This window comes from Coturnix japonica, unplaced genomic scaffold (genome assembly GCF_054131305.1).
Source record: "Coturnix japonica strain WE unplaced genomic scaffold, WE-NBRP24 Scf109, whole genome shotgun sequence".
Taxonomy (NCBI): Eukaryota; Metazoa; Chordata; class Aves; order Galliformes; family Phasianidae; genus Coturnix; species Coturnix japonica.
Window position 1 is genome coordinate 51,879 of NW_028189012.1, and position 23,705 is coordinate 75,583.

Genomic DNA, 23,705 nt, shown 5'->3' on the forward strand with positions numbered 1-23,705 from the left:
AAATAATGGGGGATATAGGGGAAATAATGGGGGATATAGGGGAAATAATGGGGGATATAGGGGAAATAATGGGGGATATAGGGGAAATAATGGGGGATATAGGGGAAATAATGGGGGATATAGGGGAAATAATGGGGGATATAGGGGAAATAATGGGGGATATAGGGGAAATGGGGGGATATAGGGGAAATGGGGGGATATAGGGGAAATAATGGGGGGATATAGGGGAAATAATGGGGGATATAGGGGAAATAATGGGGGGATATAGGGGAAATGGGGGATATAGGGGAAATGGGGGTTCTCTTATCTGTTATAAGGGGGGGTCTCTTATCAGTTCTGGGGGGGGGTCTCTTATCAGTTTATATGGGGGGGTCTCTTATCTATTATGGGGGGGGTCTCATCTATTATAGGGGGGTCTCTTATCAGTTATATGGGGGGGTCTCTTATCAGTTACATGGGGGGGTCTCTTATCAGTTACATGGGGGGTCTCTTATCAGTTATATGGGGGGGTCTCTTATCAGTTACATGGGGGGGGGTCTCTTATCAGTTACATGGGGGGGGTCTCATCTATTATAGGGGGGTTTCTTATCAGTTCTGGGGGGGTCCCTTATCAGTTATATGGGGGGGGTCTCATTACCTCGAAGCCAAAGACCAGCTGCACGGAAGCCCCCCGTGTGAGGATGCTGTGATACGCGTGGCTGACAAACAGCACGTCCAGCACGGCCAGCAGCAGCAGCAGGGCTGGGAGTGGGGGGGAATAAAGGGGTTATGGGGTTATTATGGGGGGATATGGGGGTATAAAGGGGGTTATGGGGTTATTGGGGGGGGATATGGGGGTATAAAGGGGGTTATGGGGTTATTGGGGGGGGATATGGGGGTATAAAGGGGGTTATGGGGTTATTGGGGGGGGTATAGGGGTATAAAGGGGGTTATGGGGTTATTGGGGGGGGTATGGGGATATAAAGGGGGTTATGGGGTTATTGGGGGGGGTATGGGGATATAAAGGGGGTTATGGGGTTATTGGGGGGGGATATAGGGGTATAAAGGGGGTTATGGGGTTATTGGGGGGGGTATGGGGATATAAAGGGGGTTATGGGGTTATTGGGGGGGGATATAGGGGTATAAAGGGGGTTATGGGGTTATTGGGGGGGGTATAGGGGTATAAAGGGGGTTATGGGGTTATTGGGGGGGATATGGGGATATAAAGGGGGTTATGGGGTAATTGGGGGGGGATATGGGGGTATAAAGGGGGTTATGGGGTGGGATATGGGGATATAAAGGGGGTTATGGGGGGGGATATAGGGGTATAAAGGGGTTTAGGGGGGGGATATAGAAATATAAAGGGGTTTATGGGGTGTGGGGGGGGTGTAAAGGGGGTTTGGGGACAATAAAGGGGATTTGGGGGGGGATAAAGGGATATAAAGAGGGTTTGGGGTTGGGGGGGGGGATAGAAAAGTATTGAGCTTATTATGGGATGGAACCCCTAAAACCCCTTTAAAACCCCAATAAAACCCCAATATGACCCCATTAATGGAGCTTATTATGGGACGGAACCCCTAAAACCCGTTTAAAACCCCAACAGAACCCCATTAATGGAGATTATTATGGGATGTAGCCCCAAAAACCCCAATAAAACCCCTCTAAGACCCCAATACGACCCCATTATTGAGCTTATTATGGGATACAGCCCCTAAAACCCCTTTAGAACCCCAATAAAACCCCTTTAAAACCCCAATATGACCCCATTATTGAGCTTATTATGGGATACAGCCCCTAAAACCCCAATAAAACCCCAATATGACCCCATTATTGAGCTTATTATGGGATACAGCCCCTAAAACCCCAATAAAACCCCAATATGACCCCATTAATTGATCTTATTATGGGATGGAACCCCTAAAACCCCAATAAAACCCCTTTAAAACCCCAATAGGACCCCATTAATGGAGCTTATTATGGGATGGAGCCCCTAAAGCCCCTTTAAAACCCCATTAATTAACCCTATTATGGGATGCAGCCCCTAAAACCCCTTTGAACCCCAATAGGACCCCATTAATGGAGCTTATTATGGGATGGAACCCTAAAAACCCCAATAGGACCCCATTAATGGAGCTTATTATGGGATGCAGACCCTAAAACCCCAATAGGACCCCATTAATGGAGCTTATTATGGGATACAGACCCTAAAACCCCAATAGGACCCCAATATGACCCCATTATTGAGCTTATTATGGGATGCAGCCCCTAAAACCCCAATAAAACCCCTTTAAAACCCCAATAAAACCCCTTTAAGACCCCAATACCACCCCATTATTGAGCTTATTATGGGATGTAGCCCCAAAAACCCCGATAAAACCCCTTTAAGACCCCAATATGGCCCATTAATGGAGCTTATTATGGGATGCAGCCCCTAAAACACCAATAGGACCCCAATAGGATCCCATTAATGGAGCTTATTATGGGATGTAGCCCCTAAAACCCCTTTAAAACCCCAATACAACCCCATTAATGGAGCTTATTATGGGATGGAGCCCTAAAGCCCCTTTAAAACCCCAAAATGCCCCTAAAACCCCATTAAAACCCCATTAAAACCCCATTAAAACCCCATTAAAACCCCAATAAAACCCCACAAAGCTCATTATGGGATGGAACTCCAAAAACCCCAATATGACCCCATTAATTGATCTTATTATGGGATGGAACACCTAAAACCCCAATAAAACCCCTTTAAAACCCCAATAGGACCCCATTAATGGAGCTTATTATGGGATACAGCCCCTAAAACCCCTTTAAAACCCCATTAAAACCCCATTAAAACCCCATTAAAGCCCCCATTAAAACCCCCATTAAAACCCCCATTAAAACCCCATTAAAACCCCATTAAAAGCCCCATCAAAACCCCATCAAAACCCCATCAAAACCCCATTAAAACCCCATTAAAACCCCATTAAAACCCCATTAAAACCCCATTAAAACCCCTTTAAAAACCCCATTAAAACCCCATTAAAACCCCATTAAAACCCCATTAAAACCCCATTAAAACCCCATTAAAACCCCATTAAAACCCCATTAAAACCCCTTTAAAACCCCTTTAAAACCCCTTTAAAACCCCATTAAAACCCCATTAAACTCATTATGGGATGGAACTCCAAAAACCCCTTTAAGACCCCATTAATTGATCTTATTATGGGATGGAGCCCCTAAAACCCCAATAAAACCCCTTTAAAACCCCAATATGACCCCATTAATGGAGCTTATTATGGGATGCAGCCCCTAAAACCCCTTTAAGACCCCAATAGGATCCCATTAATTAACCCTATTATGGGATGCAGCCCATTAAGACCCCAATATGACCCCATTAATGGAGCTTATTATGGGATGGAACCCCTAAAACCCCAATAAAACCCCTTTAAAACCCCAATACAACCCCATTAATGGAGCTTATTATGGGATGGAGCCCCTAAAGCCCCTTTAAGACCCCAATAGGACCCCATTAATTGATCTTATTATGGGATGGAGCCCCTAAAACCCCTTTAAAACCCCAATAAAACCCCTTTAAACCCCAATATGACCCCATTAATGGAGCTTATTATGGGATACAGCCCCAAAAACCCCTTTAAAACCCCAAAATGCCCCTAAAACCCCATTAAAACCCCATTAAAGCCCCATTAAAACCCCATTAAAGCCCCATTAAAACCCCAATAAAACCCCATTAAAACCCCAATAAAACCCCACAAAGCTCATTATGGGATGGAACTCCAAAAACCCCAATATGACCCCATTAATTGATCTTATTATGGGATGGAACCCCTAAAACCCCAATAAAACCCCTTTAAAACCCCAATACGACCCCATTATTGAGCTTATTATGGGATGCAGACCCTAAAACCCCTTTAAAACCCCTTTAAAACCCCAATAGGACCCCATTAATGGAGCTTATTATGGGATGGAGCCCCTAAAGCCCCTTTAAAACCCCATTAATTAACCCTATTATGGGATACAGCCCCTAAAACCCCATTAAAACCCCAATAGGTCCCAATATGACCCCATTAATGGAGCTTATTATGGGATGCAGCCCCTAAAACCCCAATAAAACCCCTTTAAAACCCCAATAGGACCCCATTAATGGAGCTTATTATGGGATGCAGCCCCTAAAACCCCAATAGGATCCCAATAGGACCCCATTAATGGAACTTACTATGGGATGGAACCCTAAAAACCCCAATATGACCCCATTAATGGAGCTTATATGGGATGGAGCCCCTAAAACCCCAATAAAACCCCTTTAAGACCCCAATACAACCCCATTAATGGAGCTTATTATGGGATACAGCCCCTAAAGCCCCTTTAAAACCCCATTAATGGAACTTATTATGGGATACAGCCCCTAAAACCCCAATAGGACCCCAATAGGACCCCGTTACTGGAGCTTATTATGGGATGGAACCCTAAAAACCCCAATATGACCCCATTATTGAGCTTATTATGGGATACAGCCCCTAAAACCCCATTAAAACCCCTTTAAAACCCCAATATGACCCCATTAATGGAGCTTATTATGGGATACAGCCCCCAAAACCCCTTTAAAACCCCATTAATTAACCCTATTATGGGATAGAGCCCCAAAAACCCCTTTAAACCCCAATACGGCCCCATTAATGGAGCTTATTATGGGATGGAACCCTAAAAACCCCAATACGACCCCATTAATGGAACTTATTATGGGATGGAGCCCCTAAAACCCCAATAAAACCCCTTTAAGACCCCAATAGGACCCCATTAATGGAGCTTATTATGGGATACAGACCCTAAAACCCCAATAAAACCCCTTTAAAACCCCATTAAAACCCCATAAAAGCCCATTAAAAGCCCATTAAAACCCCTTTAAAACCCCTTTAAAACCCCTTTAAAACCCCATTAAAACCCCATTAAAACCCCATTAAAACCCCATTAAAACCCCATTAAAACCCCATTAAAACCCCATTAAGCTCATTATGGGTTGGAACTCCAAAAACCCCAATATGACCCCATTAATGGAGCTTATTATGGGATACAGACCCTAAAACCCCAATAGGACCCCAATAGGATCCCATTAATGGAGCTTATTATGGGATGGAACCCTAAAAACCCCAATAGGACCCCATTATTGGAGCTTATTATGGGATGGAGCCCCAAAAACCCCTTTAAAACCCCAATAAAACCCCTTTAAGACCCCAATACGACCCCAATTATTGAGCTTATTATGGGATGCAGCCCCAAAAACCCCTTTAAAACCCCAAAATGCCCCTAAAACCCCATTAAAGCCCCATTAAAGCCCCATTAAAGCCCCATTAAAGCCCCATTAAAGCCCCATTAAAAGCCCCATTAAAAGCCCCATTAAAAGCCCATTAAAAGCCCATTAAAACCCCATTAAGCTCATTATGGGATGGAACTCCAAAAACCCCAATATGACCCCATTAATTGATCTTATTATGGGATGGAACCCCTAAAACCCCAATAAAACCCCTTTAAAACCCCAATAAAACCCTTTAAGACCCCAATACAACCCCATTAATTGAGCTTATTATGGGATGTAGCCCCAAAAAACCCCTTTAAAACCCCTTTAAAACCCCAATAGGACCCCATTAATGGAGCTTATTATGGGATGGAGCCCCTAAAGCCCCTTTAAAACCCCATTAATTAACCCTATTATGGGATACAGCCCCTAAAACCCCATTAAAAACCCCAATAGGTCCCAATATGACCCCATTAATGGAGCTTATTATGGGATACATACCCTAAAACCCCAAAAGGACCCCAATAGGACCCCATTAATGGAGCTTATTATGGGATGGAACCCTAAAAACCCCAATAGGACCCCAATAGGACCCCAATATGACCCCATTAATGGAGCTTATTATGGGATGGAGCCCCCAAAACCCCAATAAAACCCCAATAGGACCCCAATACAACCCCATTAATGGATCTTATTATGGGATACAGCCCCTAAAACCCCATTAAGACCCCATTAAAACCCCATTAAAACCCCATTAAAACCCCATTAAAACCCCATTAAAACCCCATTAAAACCCCATTAAAACCCCATTAAAACCCCATTAAAACCCATTAAAACCCCATGAAGCTCATTATGGGATGGAACCCCAAAAACCCCAATAAAACCCCTTTAAGACCCCAATATGACCCCATTAATGGAGCTTATTATGGGATACAGCCCCTAAAGCCCCTTTAGAACCCCAATAGGACCCCATTAATGGAGCTTATTATGGGATACAGCCCCAAAAACCCCTTTAAACCCCAACAGGACCCCATTAATGGAGCTTATTATGGGATGGAGCCCCCAAAACCCCTTTAAAACCCCTTTAAAACCCCAATATGACCCCATTAATGGAGCTTATTATGGGATACAGCCCCAAAAACCCCTTTAAAACCCCTTTAAGACCCCAATACGACCCCATTAATGGAGCTTATTATGGGATACAGCCCCTAAAACCCCAATAGGACCCCAATAGGACCCCGTTACTGGAGCTTATTATGGGATGGAACCCTAAAAACCCCAATAGGACCCCATTAATGGAGCTTATTATGGGATGGAGCCCCTAAAACCCCAATAAAACCCCATAAAATCCCATAAAACCCCATTAAAACCCCATTAAAGCCCCTTTAAAACCCCATTAAAACCCCATAAAACCCCATAAAACCCCATAAAACCCCATAAAACCCCATTAAAGCCCCATTAAAGCCCCATTAAAGCCCCATTAAAACCCCATTAAAACCCCATTAAAACTCACAGATGATCCGGAAATGGAAGAGCCACGAGATGTTGGGGCTCCGCTCCATCTGGTAATAGGGAAAAAGGGAGAAAATGGCTCATTTTGACCCAAAAAAGGGGCGGATTTGGGGCTTTTATGGGGTTTATTTGTTAATAGGGGGGAAAATGGGCTGATTTTGACCCTAAAAAGGGCAGATTTGGGGTTTTTATGGGGTTTTTTGGGGGGTTTGGGGGTTTTTTATGGGGTTTTTATGGGGTTTCTATGGGGTTTCTATGGGATTTTATGGGGTTTTATGGGGTTTTATGGGGGTTTTATGGGGGTTTATGGGGGTTTATGGGGCTTTATGGGGGTTTTATGGGGTTTATGGGGTTTTATGGGGTTTTTATGGGGTTTTATGGGGGTTCTATGGGGTTTCTATGGGGTTTTATGGGGTTTTATGGGTTTTTATGGGGTTTTATGGTGTTTTTAAGGTGTTTTATGGGGTTTTATGGGGTTTTTGGGGGTTTTTTATGGGGTTTTATGGGATTTTATGGGGTGTTTTATGGGTTCTATGGGGTTTTTATGGGGTTTCTATGGGGTTTCTATGGGGTTTCTATGGGGTTTCTATGGGGTTTCTATGGGGTTTCTATGGGGTTTCTATGGGGGGTTTTATGGGGTTTATGGGGTTTTTATGGGGTTTCTATGGGGTTTCTATGGGGTTTCTATGGGGTCTCTATGGGGTCTCTATGGGGTCTCTATGGGGTCTCTATGGGGTCTCTATGGGGTTTCTATGGGGTTTCTATGGGGTTTCTATGGGGTTTCTATGGGGTTTCTATGGGGTTTTTATGGGGTTTTATGGGGGTTTTATGGGGTTTTATGGTGTTTTTAAGGGGTTTTATGGGGTTTTTTGGGGTGTTTTATGGGGTTTTATGGTGTTTTATGGGGTTTTATGGGGTTTTATGGGGTTTCTATGGCGTTTTATGGGGTTTCATGGGGTTTTATGGGGGTTTCATGGGGTTTCATGGGGTTTATGGGGTGTTTTATGGGGTGTTTTATGGGGTTTTATGGGGTTTTATGGGGTTTTATGGGGTTTTTATGGGCTTTATGGGGTTTTTATGGGGTTTTTGGGGTTTTTATGGGGTTTCTATGGCGTTTTATGAGGTTTTTATGGGGTTTTATGGGGGTTTATGGGGTTTTTATGGGGGTTTATGGGGTTTTATGGGGTTTTATGGGGTTTTATGGGGTTTTATGGGGTTTTAAGGGTTTCTATGGGGTTTCTATGGGGTTTCTATGGGGTTTCTATGGGGTTTATCTCTTAATGGGGAGAAATGGGCTGATTTCGACCCTAAAAAGGGCAGATTTGGGGTTTTTATGGGGTTTATGGGGTTTTATGGGGCTTTATGGGGGCTTTATGGGGGCTTTATGGGGGCTTTATGGGGTTTCTATGGGGTTTATCACTTAATGGGGGGGAAATGGGCTGATTTTGACCCTAAAAAGGGCAGATTTGGGGTTTTTATGGGGTTTTTAAGGGGTTTCTATGGGGTTTCTATGGGGGTTTCTATGGGGTTTCTATGGGGTTTATCACTTAATGGGGGGAAATGGGCTGATTTTGGCCCTAAAAAGGGCAGATTTGGGGTTTTTATGGGGTTTCTATGGGGTTTTTATGGGGTTTATTTGTTAATAGGGGGGAAAATGGGCTGATTTTGACCCTAAAAAGGGCAGATTATGGGGTTTTTATGGGGTTTCTATGGGGTTTTTATGGGGTTTTTATGGGGTTTTTATGGGGTTTTTATGGGGTTTATCTCTTAATGGGGGGGAAATGGGCTGATTTCAACCCTAAAAAGGGCAGATTTGGGGTTTTTATGGGGTTTTTATGGGGTTTTTTGGGGTTTTTATGGGGTTTCTATGGGGTTTCTATGGGGTTTTTATGGGGTTTTTAAGGGGTTTTATGGGGTTTTATGGGGTTTTTATGGGGTTTATGGGGTTTTTATGGGTTTTTTGGGGTTTTTCTGGAGTTTTATGGGGTTTTTATGGGTTTTATGGGGTTTTTATGGGGTTTTAATGGGGTTTTATGGGGTTTCTATGGGGTTTTATGGGGGTTTTATGGGGCTTCTATGGGGTTTCTATGGGGTTTCTATGGGGCTTCTATGGGGTTTTTATGGGGATTCTATGGGGTTTTTGTGGGGTTTATTCCTTAATGGGGGGGAAATGGGCTGATTTTGACCCTAAAAAAGGGCAGATTTGGGGTTTTTATGGGTTTTTTATGGGGTTTTATGGGGTTTTATGGGGGTTTTATGGGGGTTTTATGGGGGTTTTATGGGGGTTTATGGGGGTTTATGGGGGTTTTATGGGGTTTATGGGGTTTCTATGGCATTTTATGGGGTTTCTATGGGGTTTTATGGGGTTTTTATGGGGTTTTAAGGGGTTTTATGGGTTTTTGGGGGTGTTTTATGGGGTTTTATGGGGTTTTTTGGGGTTTTTTGGGGTTTTATGGGGTTTCTATGGCGTTTTATGGGGTTTCTATGGGGTTTTTGGGGGTGTTTTATGGGGTCTTATGGGGTTTTTATGGGTTTTATGGAGTTTTTATGGGGTTTTATGGGGTTTTATGGGGGTTTTATGGGGGTTTTTAAGGGGTTTCTATGGGGTTTCTATGTGGTTTATCACTTAATGGGGGGGAAATGGGCTGATTTTGGCCCTAAAAAGGGCAGATTTGGGGTTTTTATGGGGTTTTATGGGGTTTATCACTTAATGGGGGGAAATGGGTTGATTTCAACCCTAAAAGGGGCAGATTTGGGGTTTTTATGGGGTTTTTAAGGGGTTTTTATGGGGTTTTATGGGGTTTATCTCTTAATAGGGGGGGAAATGGGCTGATTTTGACCCTAAAAAGGGCAGATTTTGGGGTTTTATGGGGTTTTTATGGGGTTTATCTCTTAATGGGGGGGAAATGGGCTGATTTTGACCCTAAAAAAGGGCAGATTTGGGGTTTTTATGGGGTTTCTATGGGGTTTTATGGGGTTTTATGGGGTTTTATGGGGTTTTATGGGGGTTTATGGGGGTTTATGGGGGTTTATGGGGTTTTTATGGGGGTTTATGGGGTTTCTATGGGGTTTCTATGGGGTTTTATGGGGGTTTTATGGGGGTTTTATGGGGGTTTTATGGGGTTTCTATGGGGTTTCTATGGGGTTTCTATGGGGTTTATCTCTTAATGGGGAGAAATGGGTCGATTTTGACCCTAAAAAGGGCAGATTTGGGGTTTTTATGGGGTTTTATGGGGTTTCTATGGGGTTTTATGGCGTTTTATGGGGTTTCTATGGGGGTTTATGGGGTTTTTATGGGGTTTTATGGGGTTTTATGGGGTTTTTATGGGGTTTTTATGGGGTTTTATGGGGTTTTATGGGGTTTTTATGGCGTTTCTATGGCGTTTTATGGGGTTTTATGGCGTTTTATGGGGTTTCTATGGGGTTTCTATGGGGTTTCTATGGGGTTTCTATGGGGTTTCTATGGGGTTTCTATGGGGTTTCTATGGGGTTTCTATGGGGTTTCTATGGGGTTTTTTTGGGGTTTCTATGGGGATTTTATGGGGATTCTATGGCGTTTTATGGGGTTTTATGGGGTTTTATGGGGTTTTATGGGGTTTTTTGGGGTTTTTTGGGGTTTCTATGGGGTTTTTTGGGGTTTTTATGGGGTTTTTTGGGGTTTTTATGGTGTTTCTATGGCGTTTTATGGGGTTTCTATGGGGTTTCTATGGGGTTTTTATGGGGTTTTATGGGGTTTTTATGGGGTTTCTATGGGGGTTTATGGGGTATTTATGGGGTTTTATGGGGTTTTTCTGGAGTTTTATGGGGTTTTATGGAATTTTATGGGGTTTTTATGGGTTTTATGGGATTTTTGGGGGTTTTTATGGGGGTTTTATGGAGTTTTATGGGGTTTTTATGGGTTTTATAGGGTTTTTATGGGGTTTTATGGTGTTTTTAAGTGGTTTTATGGGTTTTCTATGGTGTTTTATGGTGTTTCTATGGGGTTTTATGGGGTTTTTTGGGGTTTTTATGGGGGTTTTATGGGGTTTTTATGGGGTTTTTGGGGGTGTTTTATGGGGTTTTATGGGATTTTATGGGGTTTTTCTGGAGTTTTATGGGATTTTTATGGGTTTTATGGGGTTTTTATGGGGTGTTTTATGATGTTTTATGGTGTTTTATGGGGTTTCTATGGGGTTTTTGGGGGTGTTTTATGGGATTTTATGGGGTTTTTATGGGGTTTTTCTGGAGTTTTATGGGGTTTCTAGGGGGTTTTATGGGGTTTCTATGGGGTTTCTATGGGGTTTCTATGGGGTTTCTATGGGGTTTTTATGGGGTTTTTATGGGGTTTTATGGGGTTTCTATGGGGTTTCTATGGGGTTTTATGGGGTTTTATGGGGTTTCTATGGGGTTTCTATGGGGTTTCTATGGGGTTTCTATGGGGTTTCTATGGGGTTTCTATGGGGTTTCATGGGGTTTCTATGGGGTTTCATGGGGTTTCATGGCGTTTTATGGCGTTTTATGGGGTTTCTATGGGGTTTTATGGGGTTTTATGGGGTTTCTATGGGGGTTTATGGGGTTTTTATGGGGGTTTATGGGGTTTTATGGGGTTTTTAAGGGGTTTTATGGGGTTTTTTGTGGTGTTTTATGGTGTTTTATGGTGTTTTATGGTGTTTTATGGTGTTTTATGGTGTTTTTAGGGGTTTTCTGGGGTTTCTCTGGGGTTTTATGGGGTTTTATGGGGTTTTATGGGGGTTTATGGGGGTTTATGGGGTTTTTATGGGGGTTTATGGGGGTTTTTATGGGGTTTTATGGGGTTTTATGGGGGTTTTATGGGGGTTTTATGGGGTTTCTATGGGGTTTTTATGGGGTTTATCACTTAATGGGGGGGAAATGAGTTGATTTCAACCCTAAAAAGGGCAGATTTGGGGTTTTTATGGGGTTTATTCCTTAATGGGGAGAGAAAAGGCCCTAAAAAGGGCAGATTTGGGGGTTTTTATGGGGTTTTTATGGGGTTTTTAGGGTTTTTTTGGGTTTTTTTGGGGTTTTTAGGGGTTTTATGGGGTTTCTATGGCGTTTTATGGGGTTTTATGGGGTTTTTATGGGGTTTATCTCTTAATGGGGGGGAAATGGGCTGATTTTGACCCTAAAAAAGGGCAGATTTGGGGTTTTTATGGGGTTTTTAAGGGGTTTCTATGGGGTTTTTATGGGGTTTATTTGTTAATAGGGGGGAAAATGGGCTGATTTTGACCCTAAAAAGGGCAGATTATGGGGTTTTTATGGGGTTTCTATGGGGTTTTTATGGGGTTTCTATGGGGTTTTTATGGGGTTTCTATGGGGTTTCTATGGGGTTTCTATGGGGTTTTTATGGGGTTTCTATGGGGTTTTTATGGGGTTTCTATGGGGTTTTTATGGGGTTTATCACTTAATGGGGGGAAATGGGTCGATTTTGACCCTAAAAAGGGCAGATTTGGGGGTTTTTATGGGGTTTTTATGGGGTTTCTATGGGGTTTTTATGGGGTTTATCTCTTAATGGGGGGGAAATGGGTTGATTTTGACCCTAAAAAGGGCAGATTTTGGGGTGATTTTGGGGTTTTTATGGGGTTTTTATGGGCTTTATCTCTTAATAGGGGGGGAAATGGGCTGATTTTGGCCCTAAAAAGGGCAGATTTGGGGTTTTTATGGGGTTTTTATGGGGTTTTATGGGGTTTTTATGGGGTTTATCACTTAATGGGGGGGAAATGGGCTGATTTTGATCCTAAAAAGGGCAGATTTGGGGTTTTTATGGGGTTTTTAAGGGGTTTTTATGGGTTTTTATGGGGTTCCTATGGGGTTTTATGGGGTTTTTTGGGGTTTTTCTGGAGTTTTATGGGGTTTTATGGGGTTTTTATGGGGTTTTTATGGGGTTTCTATGGCGTTTTATGGGGTTTTTTGGGGTTTCTATGGGGTTTTTTGGGGTTTTTTGGGGTTTTAATGGGGTTTTTGGGGGGTTTTGGGGGTTTTTATGGCGTTTTATGGGGTTTTTTGGGGTTTTTCTGGAGTTTTATGGGGTTTTTATGGGTTTTATGGGGTTTTTATGGGGTTTTATGGTGTTTTTAAGGGGTTTTATGGGGTTTTTTGGGGTGTTTTATGGTGTTTTATGGTGTTTTTAGGGGTTTTATGGGGTTTCTATGTGGTTTTATGGGGTTTCTATGGGGTTTTATGGTGTTTTATGGTGTTTTATGGTGTTTTTAGGGGTTTTATGGTGTTCTATGGTGTTTTATGGTGTTCTATGGGGTTTTATGGGGTTTCTATGGGGTTTCATGGGGTTTTATGGGGTTTTATGGGGTGTTTTATGGGGTTTTTATGGGGTTTTATGGGGTTTTATGGGGTTTTATGGGGTTTTAGGGGTTTTATGGTGTTTCTATGGCGTTTTATGGGGTTTCTATGGGGTTTTTAAGGGGTTTCTATGGTGTTTTATGGTGTTTTTAGGGGTTTCTATGGGGTTTCTATGGGGTTTCTATGGGGTTTTCAGGCTCACAAAGTCCACCCGGTCGTCAGCCAACCAATGGAAGCACTTGAGGAAGAGGAGGAGGGTGAACAAGGCCACGAATCGGGGGCTGAAGTCGTCGCGGAACACGGTGAAGGCCAGACAAGTCTCGGTCACGGCGTACCAGGAACGTTCCATTAGGTGCTATAAAGGGAGAAAATGGGGGGAAAATAACCCAAAAACGCCATAAAATACCCCAAAAATCCCATAAAACGCCCTGAAAACCCTTATAGGCACCCTAAAAACCTATAAAACGCCCCAAAAACCCCATAAATAACCCATAAAACACCTCAAATGACCCCCAAAAACCTCATAAAACAGACCCAATACCTCATAAAATGGACCCAAAACCCCATAAAATACCCTAAAACCCCATAAAACAGCCCATAAGACACCCAAAAAAACCCATAAACATCCTAAAAACCCCATAAAATGCCCCAAAAACACCATAAAACGCCCCAAAATGCCATTAAATGACCCCCCAAACCCTTTAAGATGCCCCCAAAAACCATAAGGATGCTAAAAACCCCATAAAACAGCCCCAAAAACCCATAAGATGCCCCAAAAATCCCATAAAATGCCCCTAAAAAACTCCGTAAGACAGACCCCAAACCCCATAAAATAGACCCAAAACCCCATAAACACACTAAAAACCCCATAAAATACCCCAAAAACGCCATTAAATGACCCCCAAAACCCCATAAAAGACCCCAAAAACCCCATAAAACAGCCCCAAAAACCCATAAGGATGCTAAAAACCCATAAAACAGCCACAAAAAGGCCATAAGATGCCCCAAAAAAGCCATAAGATAAGCCTAAAAACCCCATTAAATGACCTAAAAACCTATAAGACACCCCAAAAACCCCATAAACAACCCATAAAACACCTCAAAAACCCCATAAAACACCTCAAAAACCCCATAAAATGCCCCCCAAAAACCCCATAAAACAGCCCCCAAACCCCATAAAATAGACCAAAAACCCCATAAACACCCTAAAAACCCCATAAGCAACCCCAAAAACCCCATAAAACACCCCAAAACCCCCATAAAACAGCCCAGAAGACACCCAAAAAACCCCATAAACACCCTAAAAACCCCATAAAATGCCCCAAAAACACCATAAAACGCCCCAAAATGCCATTAAATGACCCCCAAAACCCCATAAAACAGCCCCCAAAAACCCATAAGATGCCCCAAAAAAGCCATAAAATGCCCCAAAAACCCATAAGATGCCCCCAAAACCCATAAGATGCCCCAAAAACCCCATAAAACAGACCCAATACCCCATAAAATGGACCCAAAACCCCATAAACACCCCCAAAAACCCCATAAAAGACCCCAAAAACCCCATAAACACCCTAAAAACCCCATAAGATACCCCAAAAACCCCATAAAACACCCCAAAAAGCCCCATAAACACCCTAAAAACCCCATAAAACACCCTAAAAACCCCATAAAACACCCTAAAAACCCCATAAAACACCCTAAAAACCCCATAAAAGACCCCAAAAAGCCCCATAAACACCCCCAAAAACCCCATAAAAGACCCCAAAAACCCCATAAACACCCCCAAAACCCCATAAAACAGCCCCAAAAACCCATAAGATGCCCCAAAAATGCCATAAGATAAGCCTAAAAACCTCATTAAATGCCCTAAAAACCCCATAAGATACCCCAAAAACCCATAAAACACCCCAAAAACCCCCATAAGACACCATAAGATGCCCTAAAAACCCCATAAGACAGAACCAAAACCCCATAAAACAGCCCATAAGACACCCTAAAAACCCCATAAACACCCCAAAAACCCCATAAAAGACCCCAAAAACCCCATAAACACCCCCAAAAACCCCATAAAAGACCCCAAAAACCCCATAAACACCCTAAAAACCCCATAAGATACCCTAAAAACCCCATAAACACCCCCAAAACCCCATAAAACAGCCCATAAGATACCCCAAAAACCCCATAAACACCCTAAAAACCCCATAAGATACCCTAAAAAGCCCCATAAACACCCCCAAAAACCCCATAAAAGACCCTAAAAACCCCATAAACACCCTAAAAACCCCATAAAAGACCCCCAAAACCCCATAAACACCCCAAAACCCCATAAAACAGCCCATAAGATACCCCAAAAACCCCATAAGATACCCCAAAAACCCATAAAACACCCTAAAAACCCCATAAAAGACCCCAAAAACCCCATAAGATACCCCAAAAACCCATAAAACACCCCAAAAACCCCATAAAACAGCCCATAAGACACCCTAAAAACCCCATAAGCCTAAAAACCCCATTAAATGACCTAAAAACCTATAAAACACCCCAAAAACCCCATAAAATACCCCAAAAACCCCATAAAACACCCCAAAAACCCCATAAAACAGCCCCAAAAACCCCATAAAACCCCCTCAAAACCCTATAAACAGCCTCAAAACCCCATAAAACAGCCCCAAAGACCCCATAAACACCCCAAAGAGCCCATAAAACACCCCAAAACCCCATAAAACACCCCAAAAACCCATAAAATACCCTAAAACCCCATAAACACCCCAAAAAACCCCATAAACACCCCAAAAAGCCCCATAAACACCCTAAAAACCCCATAAAAGACCCCAAAAACCCCATAATTGCCCTGCCCCTTACACCTTCCAACACCACAAAAAACCCCATAAAAACCCCATTTTTACCCCAAATCCCACCGAACCAAAACCCACCCGGCCATAACCAACCCTTTCTCCACCCCATATCCCGACCCTATAAGATTCCAACCCCAAAATCCCCCTTTTTCACCCCAAAATCCACCCCCCCCCCCCCCCCCCAACTTACCTCCATTTCAGCTGCTCGGAGCTGCCCAAAGAAAACCTTCCCCATGAACTTCCCCAATAGGAAAACCAAGACAAAGGCCTGGATGTATAGAACCTATAGGGGCACAGCGACCCTATAAGGACCCACACCCTATATGGGGGGCTGGGACCCCAATATGGGGCTGGGACCCCCGTTATGGGGTCATGGGGGGCTTGGGGGGGGGGCTGGGACCCCCATTATGGGGCCATGGGGGGCTTGGGGGGGGGCTGGGACCCCCATTATGGGGCTGGGACCCCCGTTATGGGGTCATGGGGGGCTTGGGGGGGGCTGGGACCCCCATTATGGGGCTGGGACCCCCGTTATGGGGTCATGGGGGGCTTGGGGGGGGCTGGGACCCCCATTATGGGGCTGGGACCCCCGTTATGGGGTCATGGGGGGCTTGGGGGGGGCTGGGACCCCCATTATGGGGCTGGGACCCCCGTTATGGGGTCATGGGGGGCTTGGGGGGGGGCTGGGACCCCCGTTATGGGGTCATGGGGGGCTTGGGGGGGGGGGCTGGGACCCCCATTATGGGGCTGGGACCCCCGTTATGGGGCCATGGGGGGCTTGGGGGGGGGGGCTGGGACCCCCATTATGGGGCTGGGACCCCCGTTATGGGGCCATGGGGGGCTTGGGGGGAGGCTGGGACCCCCATTATGGGGCTGGGACCCCCATTATGGGGCCATGGGGGGCTTGGGGGGGGCTGGGACCCCCATATGGGGGCTGGGACCCCCGTTATGGGGTCATGGGGGGCTTGGGGGGGGGCTGGGACCCCCGTTATGGGGATTGGGGGGTATTTGGGGACCCCAGACCCATTTAGGTCTCCCTAAAGGGGGAGACCCTATAAGGAACCCCACCCTATATGGGGGCTGGGACCCCACTTAGGGGGCTGGGAAAGACCCTATAAGGACCCACACCCTATATGGGGGCTGGGACCCCATTATGGGGACTGGGGGGACTTGGGGGGGGGCTGGGACCCCCCTATTATGGGGGTTGGGGGGGATTTGGGGACCCCAGACCCATTTAGGGCACCCTAAAGGGGGAGACCCTATATAAGGACCCCCACCCTATATGGGGGCTGGGACCCCAATATGGGGTCACAGGGGGGGTCATAGGGGGCTAGGACCCCTATTATGGGGGCTGGGGGGGGGATTTGGGGACCCCAGACCCATTTAGGGCACCCTAAAGGGGGAGACCCTATAAGGACCCCCACCCTATATGGGGGGCTGGGACCCCAATATGGGGGCTGGGACCCACACTTATGGGGCTGGGACCCCTATTATGGGGGCTGGGGGGGGATTTGGGGACCCCAGACCCATTTATGGCTGCCTATAGGGAGAGACCCTATAAGGACCCCCACCCTATATGGGGGGCTGGGACCCCAATATGGGGTCATGGGGGGCTTGGGGGGGGGGCTGGGACCCCTATTATGGGGGCTGGGGGATGGGGGTTTGGGGACCCCAGACCCATTTATGGCTGCCTATAGGGAGAGACCCTATAAGGACCCACACCCTATATGGGGGGCTGGGACCCCAATATGGGGGCTGGGACCCACACTTATGGGGCTGGGACCCCTATTATGGGGGCTGGGGGGGGGGTTTGGGGACCCCAGACCCATTTAGGGCTCTCTATAGGGAGAGACCCTATAAGGACCCACACCCTATATGGGGGCTGGGACCCCAATATGGGGGCTGGGACCCCCATTATGGGGTCATGGGGGGCTTGGGGGGGGCTGGGACCCCCATTATGGGGCTGGGACCCCCGTTATGGGGTCATGGGGGGCTTGGGGGGGGGGCTGGGACCCCCATTATGGGGCTGGGACCCCCGTTATGGGGTCATGGGGGGCTTGGGGGGGGGCTGGGACCCCCGTTATGGGGTCACAGGGGGGGTCATAGGGGGCTGGGACCCCCCTTATGGGGGCTGGGGGGAGGATTTGGGGACCCCAGACCCATTTATGGCTGCCTATAGGGAGAGATCCTATAAGGACCCCCACCCTATATGGGGGGCTGGGACCCCAATATGGGGGCTGGGACCCCCATTTAGGGGATATAGGGGGGGGTCATGGGGGCCTGGGGGGGAGCTGGGGGGGGGTTTGGGGACCCCAGGCCCATTTAGGGCTCCCTATAGGGAGAGGCCCTATAAGGACCCACACCCTATATGGGGGGCTGGGACCCCAATATGGGGGCTGGGGGGACTTGGGGGGGGCTGGGACCCCCCTTATGGGGACTGGGGGGGGGGGGTTTGGGGACCCCAGACCCATTTAGGGCACCCTAAAGGGGGAGACCCTATAAGGACCCCCACCCTATATGGGGGCTGGGACCCCATTATGGGGCCTGGGACCCACACTTATGGGGCTGGGACCCCTATTGTGGGGTCTGGGGGGGGATTTGGGGACCCCAGACCCATTTAGGGCTGCCTATAGGGAGAGACCCTATAAGGACCCCCACCCTATATGGGGGGCTGGGACCCCAATATGGGGCTGGGACCCACACTTATGGGGCTGGGACCCCCATTTTAGGGGGCTGGGGGGGGGGTTGGGGACCCCAGACCCATTTTAGGGCTCATTATGGGGTCAATAGGGGGGTAATAGGGGATATGGGGGGGTATATAGGGGATATGGGGGGGGATATAGGGGATATGGGGGGGGATATAGGGGATATTGGGTGGTTATAGGGGATATTGGGGATATAGGGGGGTTATAGGGTATATAGGGTGGTTATAGGGTATATAGGGTATATAGGGGTGTTATAGGGGATATAGGGGGGTTATAGGGGATATAGGGGGGTTATAGGGGATATAGGGGGGTTATAGGGGATATAGAGGGTATATAGGGTATATAGAGGGTATATAGGGTATATAGAATATATAGGATTTATATAAGGTATATATAGGGTATATAGGGTATATATAGGGAATATAGGGTGGTTATAGGGTACATAGGGTTTATATAGGGAATATAGGGTTTATATAGGGAATATAGGGTGGTTATAGGGTACATAGGGTGTATATAGGGTATATAGGGTAGTTATAGGATATATAGGGTATATAGGGTTTATATAGGGTATATAGGGTTTATATAGGGTATATAGGGTATATAGGGTATATAGGGTGTATAGGGTGTATAGGGTATATAGGGTGTATATAGGGTATATAGAGTATATAGGGTGGCTATAGGGTATATAGGGTGTATAGGGTATATAGAGTCTATAGGGTGGTTATAGGGTATACAAGGTGTATATAGGGTATATTTAGGGTATATAGGGTGTATATAGGGTATATAGGGTGTATAGGGTGTATATAGGGTCTATAGGGTGTACATAGGGTGACTCACGGCCATACTGGGGCTGGACTTGGTGAGATAAACCACCGTGGGGTAGAACTGATGTTTGAGGTAATAAGCGTGAAACACCACGGCCGACGTCAGCGCCAGGCTGCACAGCAGCACCACTGCACTGCATAGCATCATGGTATAGGAGATGTATAGGGATCCTATAGATATCCTATAGGGGAGATAATGGGGTTAGAGGGGAGATATGGGGGGAAATAGGGGGGAAATGGGGAGATAATGGGGTTAATTACAGCTCCTATAGCTGCACAGCAGCACCGCCATACTGCACAGCATCATCATATAGATCCTATAGGGATCCTATAGAGATCCTATAGGGGAGATAATGGGGTTAGAGGGGGAGAATAATGGGGGATATGGGGGGGAAATGGGGAGATAATGGGGTTAATTACAGCTCCTATAGCTGCACAGCAGCACCGCCATACTGCACAGCATCATCATATAGGAGATGTATAGAGATCCTATAGGGATCCTATAGGGGATAATGGGGAGATAATGGGGTTAGAGGGGAGATATGGGGGGAAATAGGGGGGAAATGGGGAGATAATGGGGTTAATTACAGCTCCTATAGCTGCACAGCAGCACCGCCATACTGCACAGCATCATCATATAGATCCTATAGGGATCCTATAGAGATCCTATAGGGGAGATAATGGGGTTAGAGGGGGATAATGGGGTCAGAAAGGGAGATAATGGGGGATATGGGGGGGAAATGGGGAGATAATGGGGTTAATTACAGCTCCTATAGCTGCACAGCAGCACTGCTGCACTGCATAGCATCATGGTATAGGAGATGTATAGGGATCCTATAGGGATCCTATAGGGGATAATGGGGAGATAATGGGGTCAGAAAGGGAGATAATGGGGGATATGGGGGGGAAATGGGGAGATAATGGGGATCCTATAGGGGATAATGGGGTTAATTACAGCTCCTATAGCTGCACAGCAGCACCGCCATGCTGCACAGCATCATCATATAGATCCTATAGGGATCCTATAGAGATCCTATAGGGGAGAATGGGGAGATAATGGGGTTAGAGGGGGATAATGGGGGATATGGGGGGGAAATGGGGAGATAATGGGGTTAATTACAGCTCCTATAGCTGCACAGCAGCACCGCCATGCTGCACAGCATCATCATATAGAGATATAGGGGATCCTATAGAGATCCTATAGGGGATAATGGGGAGATAATGGGGTTAGAGGGGGATAATGGGGTCAGAAAGGGAGATAATGGGGTTAATTACAGCTCCTATAGCTGCACAGCAGCACCGCCATGCTGCACAGCATCATCATATAGATCCTATAGGGATCCTATAGAGATCCTATAGGGGAGATAATGGGGTTAGAGGGGGATAATGGGGGGTATGGGGGGGAAATGGGGAGATAATGGGGATCCTATAGGGGATAATGGGGTTAATTACAGCTCCTATAGCTGCACAGCAGCACCGCCATGCTGCATAGCATCATCATATAGATCCTATAGGGATCCTATAGAGATCATATAGGGGAGATAATGGGGTTAGAGGGGAGATATGGGGGGAAATAGGGGGGAAATGGGGAGATAATGGGGTTAATTACAGCTCCTATAGCTGCACAGCAGCACCGCCATGCTGCATAGCATCATCATATAGATCCTATAGGGATCCTATAGGGGAGATAATGGGGAGATAATGGGGTCAGAAAGGGAGATAATGGGGGATATGGGGGGGAAATGGGGAGATAATGGGGTTAATTACAGCTCCTATAGGGGATAATGGGGAGATAATGGGGTTAATTACAGCTCCTATAGCTGCACAGCAGCACCGCCACGCTACAGAGCATCATCATATAGGGATCCTATAGAGATCCTATAGGGGATAATGGGGAGATAATGGGGTTAGAAGGGGATAATGGGGTCAGAAAGGGAGATAATGGGGTTAGAGGGGGATAATGGGGTCAGAAAGGGAGATAATGGGGTTAGAGGGGGGAACACTGCTCCTATAGGGGATACAATGGGGTTAGAGGGGGGATATAATGGGGTGACTGCACAGCATCATCCTATAGAGCATATAGGGGATCCTATAGGGGAAATAATGGGGTTAGAGGGGGATAATGGTGTTAATTACAGCTCCTATAGGGGATAATGGGGAGATAATGAGGTTATAGGGGGAGATAATGGGGTGACTGCACAGCAGCACCACCACACTGCACAGCATCATCATATAGGGATATAGGGGATCCTATAGGGGATAATGGGGAGATAATGGGGTCAGAGGGGGATATAGGAGATCCTATAGGGGATAATGGGGTTAATTACAGCTCCTATAGCTGCACAGCAGCACTGCTGCACTGCACAGCATCATCCTATAGAGATCCTATAGAGATCCTATAGAGATCCTATAGGGGATAATGGGGAGATAATGGGGTCAGAGGGGGATATAGGGGATCCTATAGGGGATATAATGGGGTTAATTACAGCTCCTATAGCTGCACAGCAGCACCACCACACTGCACAGCATCATCATATAGGGATATAGGGGATCCTATAGGGGAAATAATGGGGTTAGAGGGGGATAATGGGGTTGGAGAGGAGATAATATATATATAACCCCATAATAACCCCATATATCCCCCCTTAACCCCATATCCCCCCTATATAACCCCATAACCCCCCATATCCCCTATATCACTCCCATATCCCCCCATATAACCCCATAAAACCCCTATATAACCCTATAGTAACCCCATATGCCCCTCATATCCCCTATATCCCCCATATAACCCCATATACCCCTCACATACCCCTATAAAACCCCTATATAACCCCCATATAACCCCCATATCCCCCTATATCCCCATATCCCCCTATATAACCCCATATCCCCCCATATATCCCCTATATAACCCCATATCTCCCCCCATAACCCCCCATATAACCCCATATCCCCCCTATATCCCCTCTATAACCCCCATATAACCCCATAAAACCCCCATATCCGCCCATACATCCCCTATATCCCCCATATAACCCTATATACCCCCTATATAACCCCATATACCCCCCATATCACCCCATAAAACCCCTATATAGCCCACATCCCCCCATATAACCCCACATCTCCCCCTATAACCCCATACAACCCCTATATCCCCCTATATAACCCAATATACCCCCCATATCCCCCCATATACCCCTATATAACCCCATATACCCCCCATATAACCCCCATAACCCCATATATCCCCTATATATCCCCATATACTCCCCTATAACCCCATATACCCCCCTATAACCCCATATATCCCCTATATAACCCTATATATCCCCTATATACCCCCATGTACCCCTATATATCCCCTATATACCCCCATGTACCCCTATATAACCCCTCTATACCCCATATAACCCCATATACCCCCCATATCCCCCTATATAACCCCATATACCCCCACATAACCCCATATAAGGACACCATAACCCCATATCCCCCCCACATCCCCCCATATAACCGCATATACCCCCTATATAACCCCACATCCCCTATATCCCCCCATATAACCCCATAAAACCCCCATATAACCCCATAGAAGGACCCGATAACCCCATATCCCCCCTATATCCCCCCATATAACCCCATAAAACCCCTATATCCCCCCATAATGACCCCATATCCCCCCTATAACCCCATAAAACCCCAATATAACCCCCAATATAACCTCATATCCCCCTATATAACCCCATAAAACCCCCATACATCCCCTATATAACCTCATATCCCCCCATATCCCCTATATATCCCCTATAACCCCCCATATACCCCCATAATAACCCCATACAACCCCATATACCCCCCATATAAGGACCCCATAACCCCTTATCTCCCCCCATATCCCCTATATACCTCCCATAACCCCTATATAACCCCCATATAACCCCATACATCCCCCCATAACCCCTATATAACCCTCTATAACCCCATATATAACCCTATATACCCCCATATAACCTCATATACCCCCAATTTAACCCCATATAAGGACCCCATAACCCCATATCCCCCCAATATCCCCCCATATACCCCTATATAACCCCATATAATCCCATATACCCCCATATCTCCCCATATCCCCCCATATATCCCCTATTTAACCCCATATCCCCCCTATATCCCTCTATATAATCCCATATATCCCCTATATACCCCCATATATCCCTGATATAACCCCATAAAC

At 46.0% G+C, this 23,705-nt stretch overlaps 1 protein-coding gene across 6 annotated transcripts in view; it reads right to left on the reverse strand.

Annotated features, from left to right (window-relative positions):
• Nucleotides 1–23,705, reverse strand: part of SYVN1 (synoviolin 1) — a 50,737-nt gene that overhangs the window by 24,836 nt on the left and 2,196 nt on the right. For 4 of the 6 annotated variants that reach the window (XM_085535128.1, XM_085535132.1, XM_085535129.1 and 1 more), the window contains exons 1-6: nt 19,734–19,790; nt 19,476–19,574; nt 16,127–16,219; nt 13,284–13,436; nt 6,789–6,837; nt 638–741 (exon numbers count right to left, since the gene is read on the reverse strand). In XM_085535128.1, the coding sequence (XP_085391254.1) occupies nt 638–741; nt 6,789–6,837; nt 13,284–13,436; nt 16,127–16,219; nt 19,476–19,574; nt 19,734–19,772 (537 nt within the window). In that variant the 5' untranslated portion in view covers nt 19,773–19,790. Of the gene's footprint in view, nt 1–637; nt 742–6,788; nt 6,838–13,283; nt 13,437–16,126; nt 16,220–19,475; nt 19,645–19,733; nt 19,791–23,705 lie in introns of those variants that run through there. The other 2 variants (XM_085535131.1, XM_085535134.1) reach the window with 2 other exon arrangements.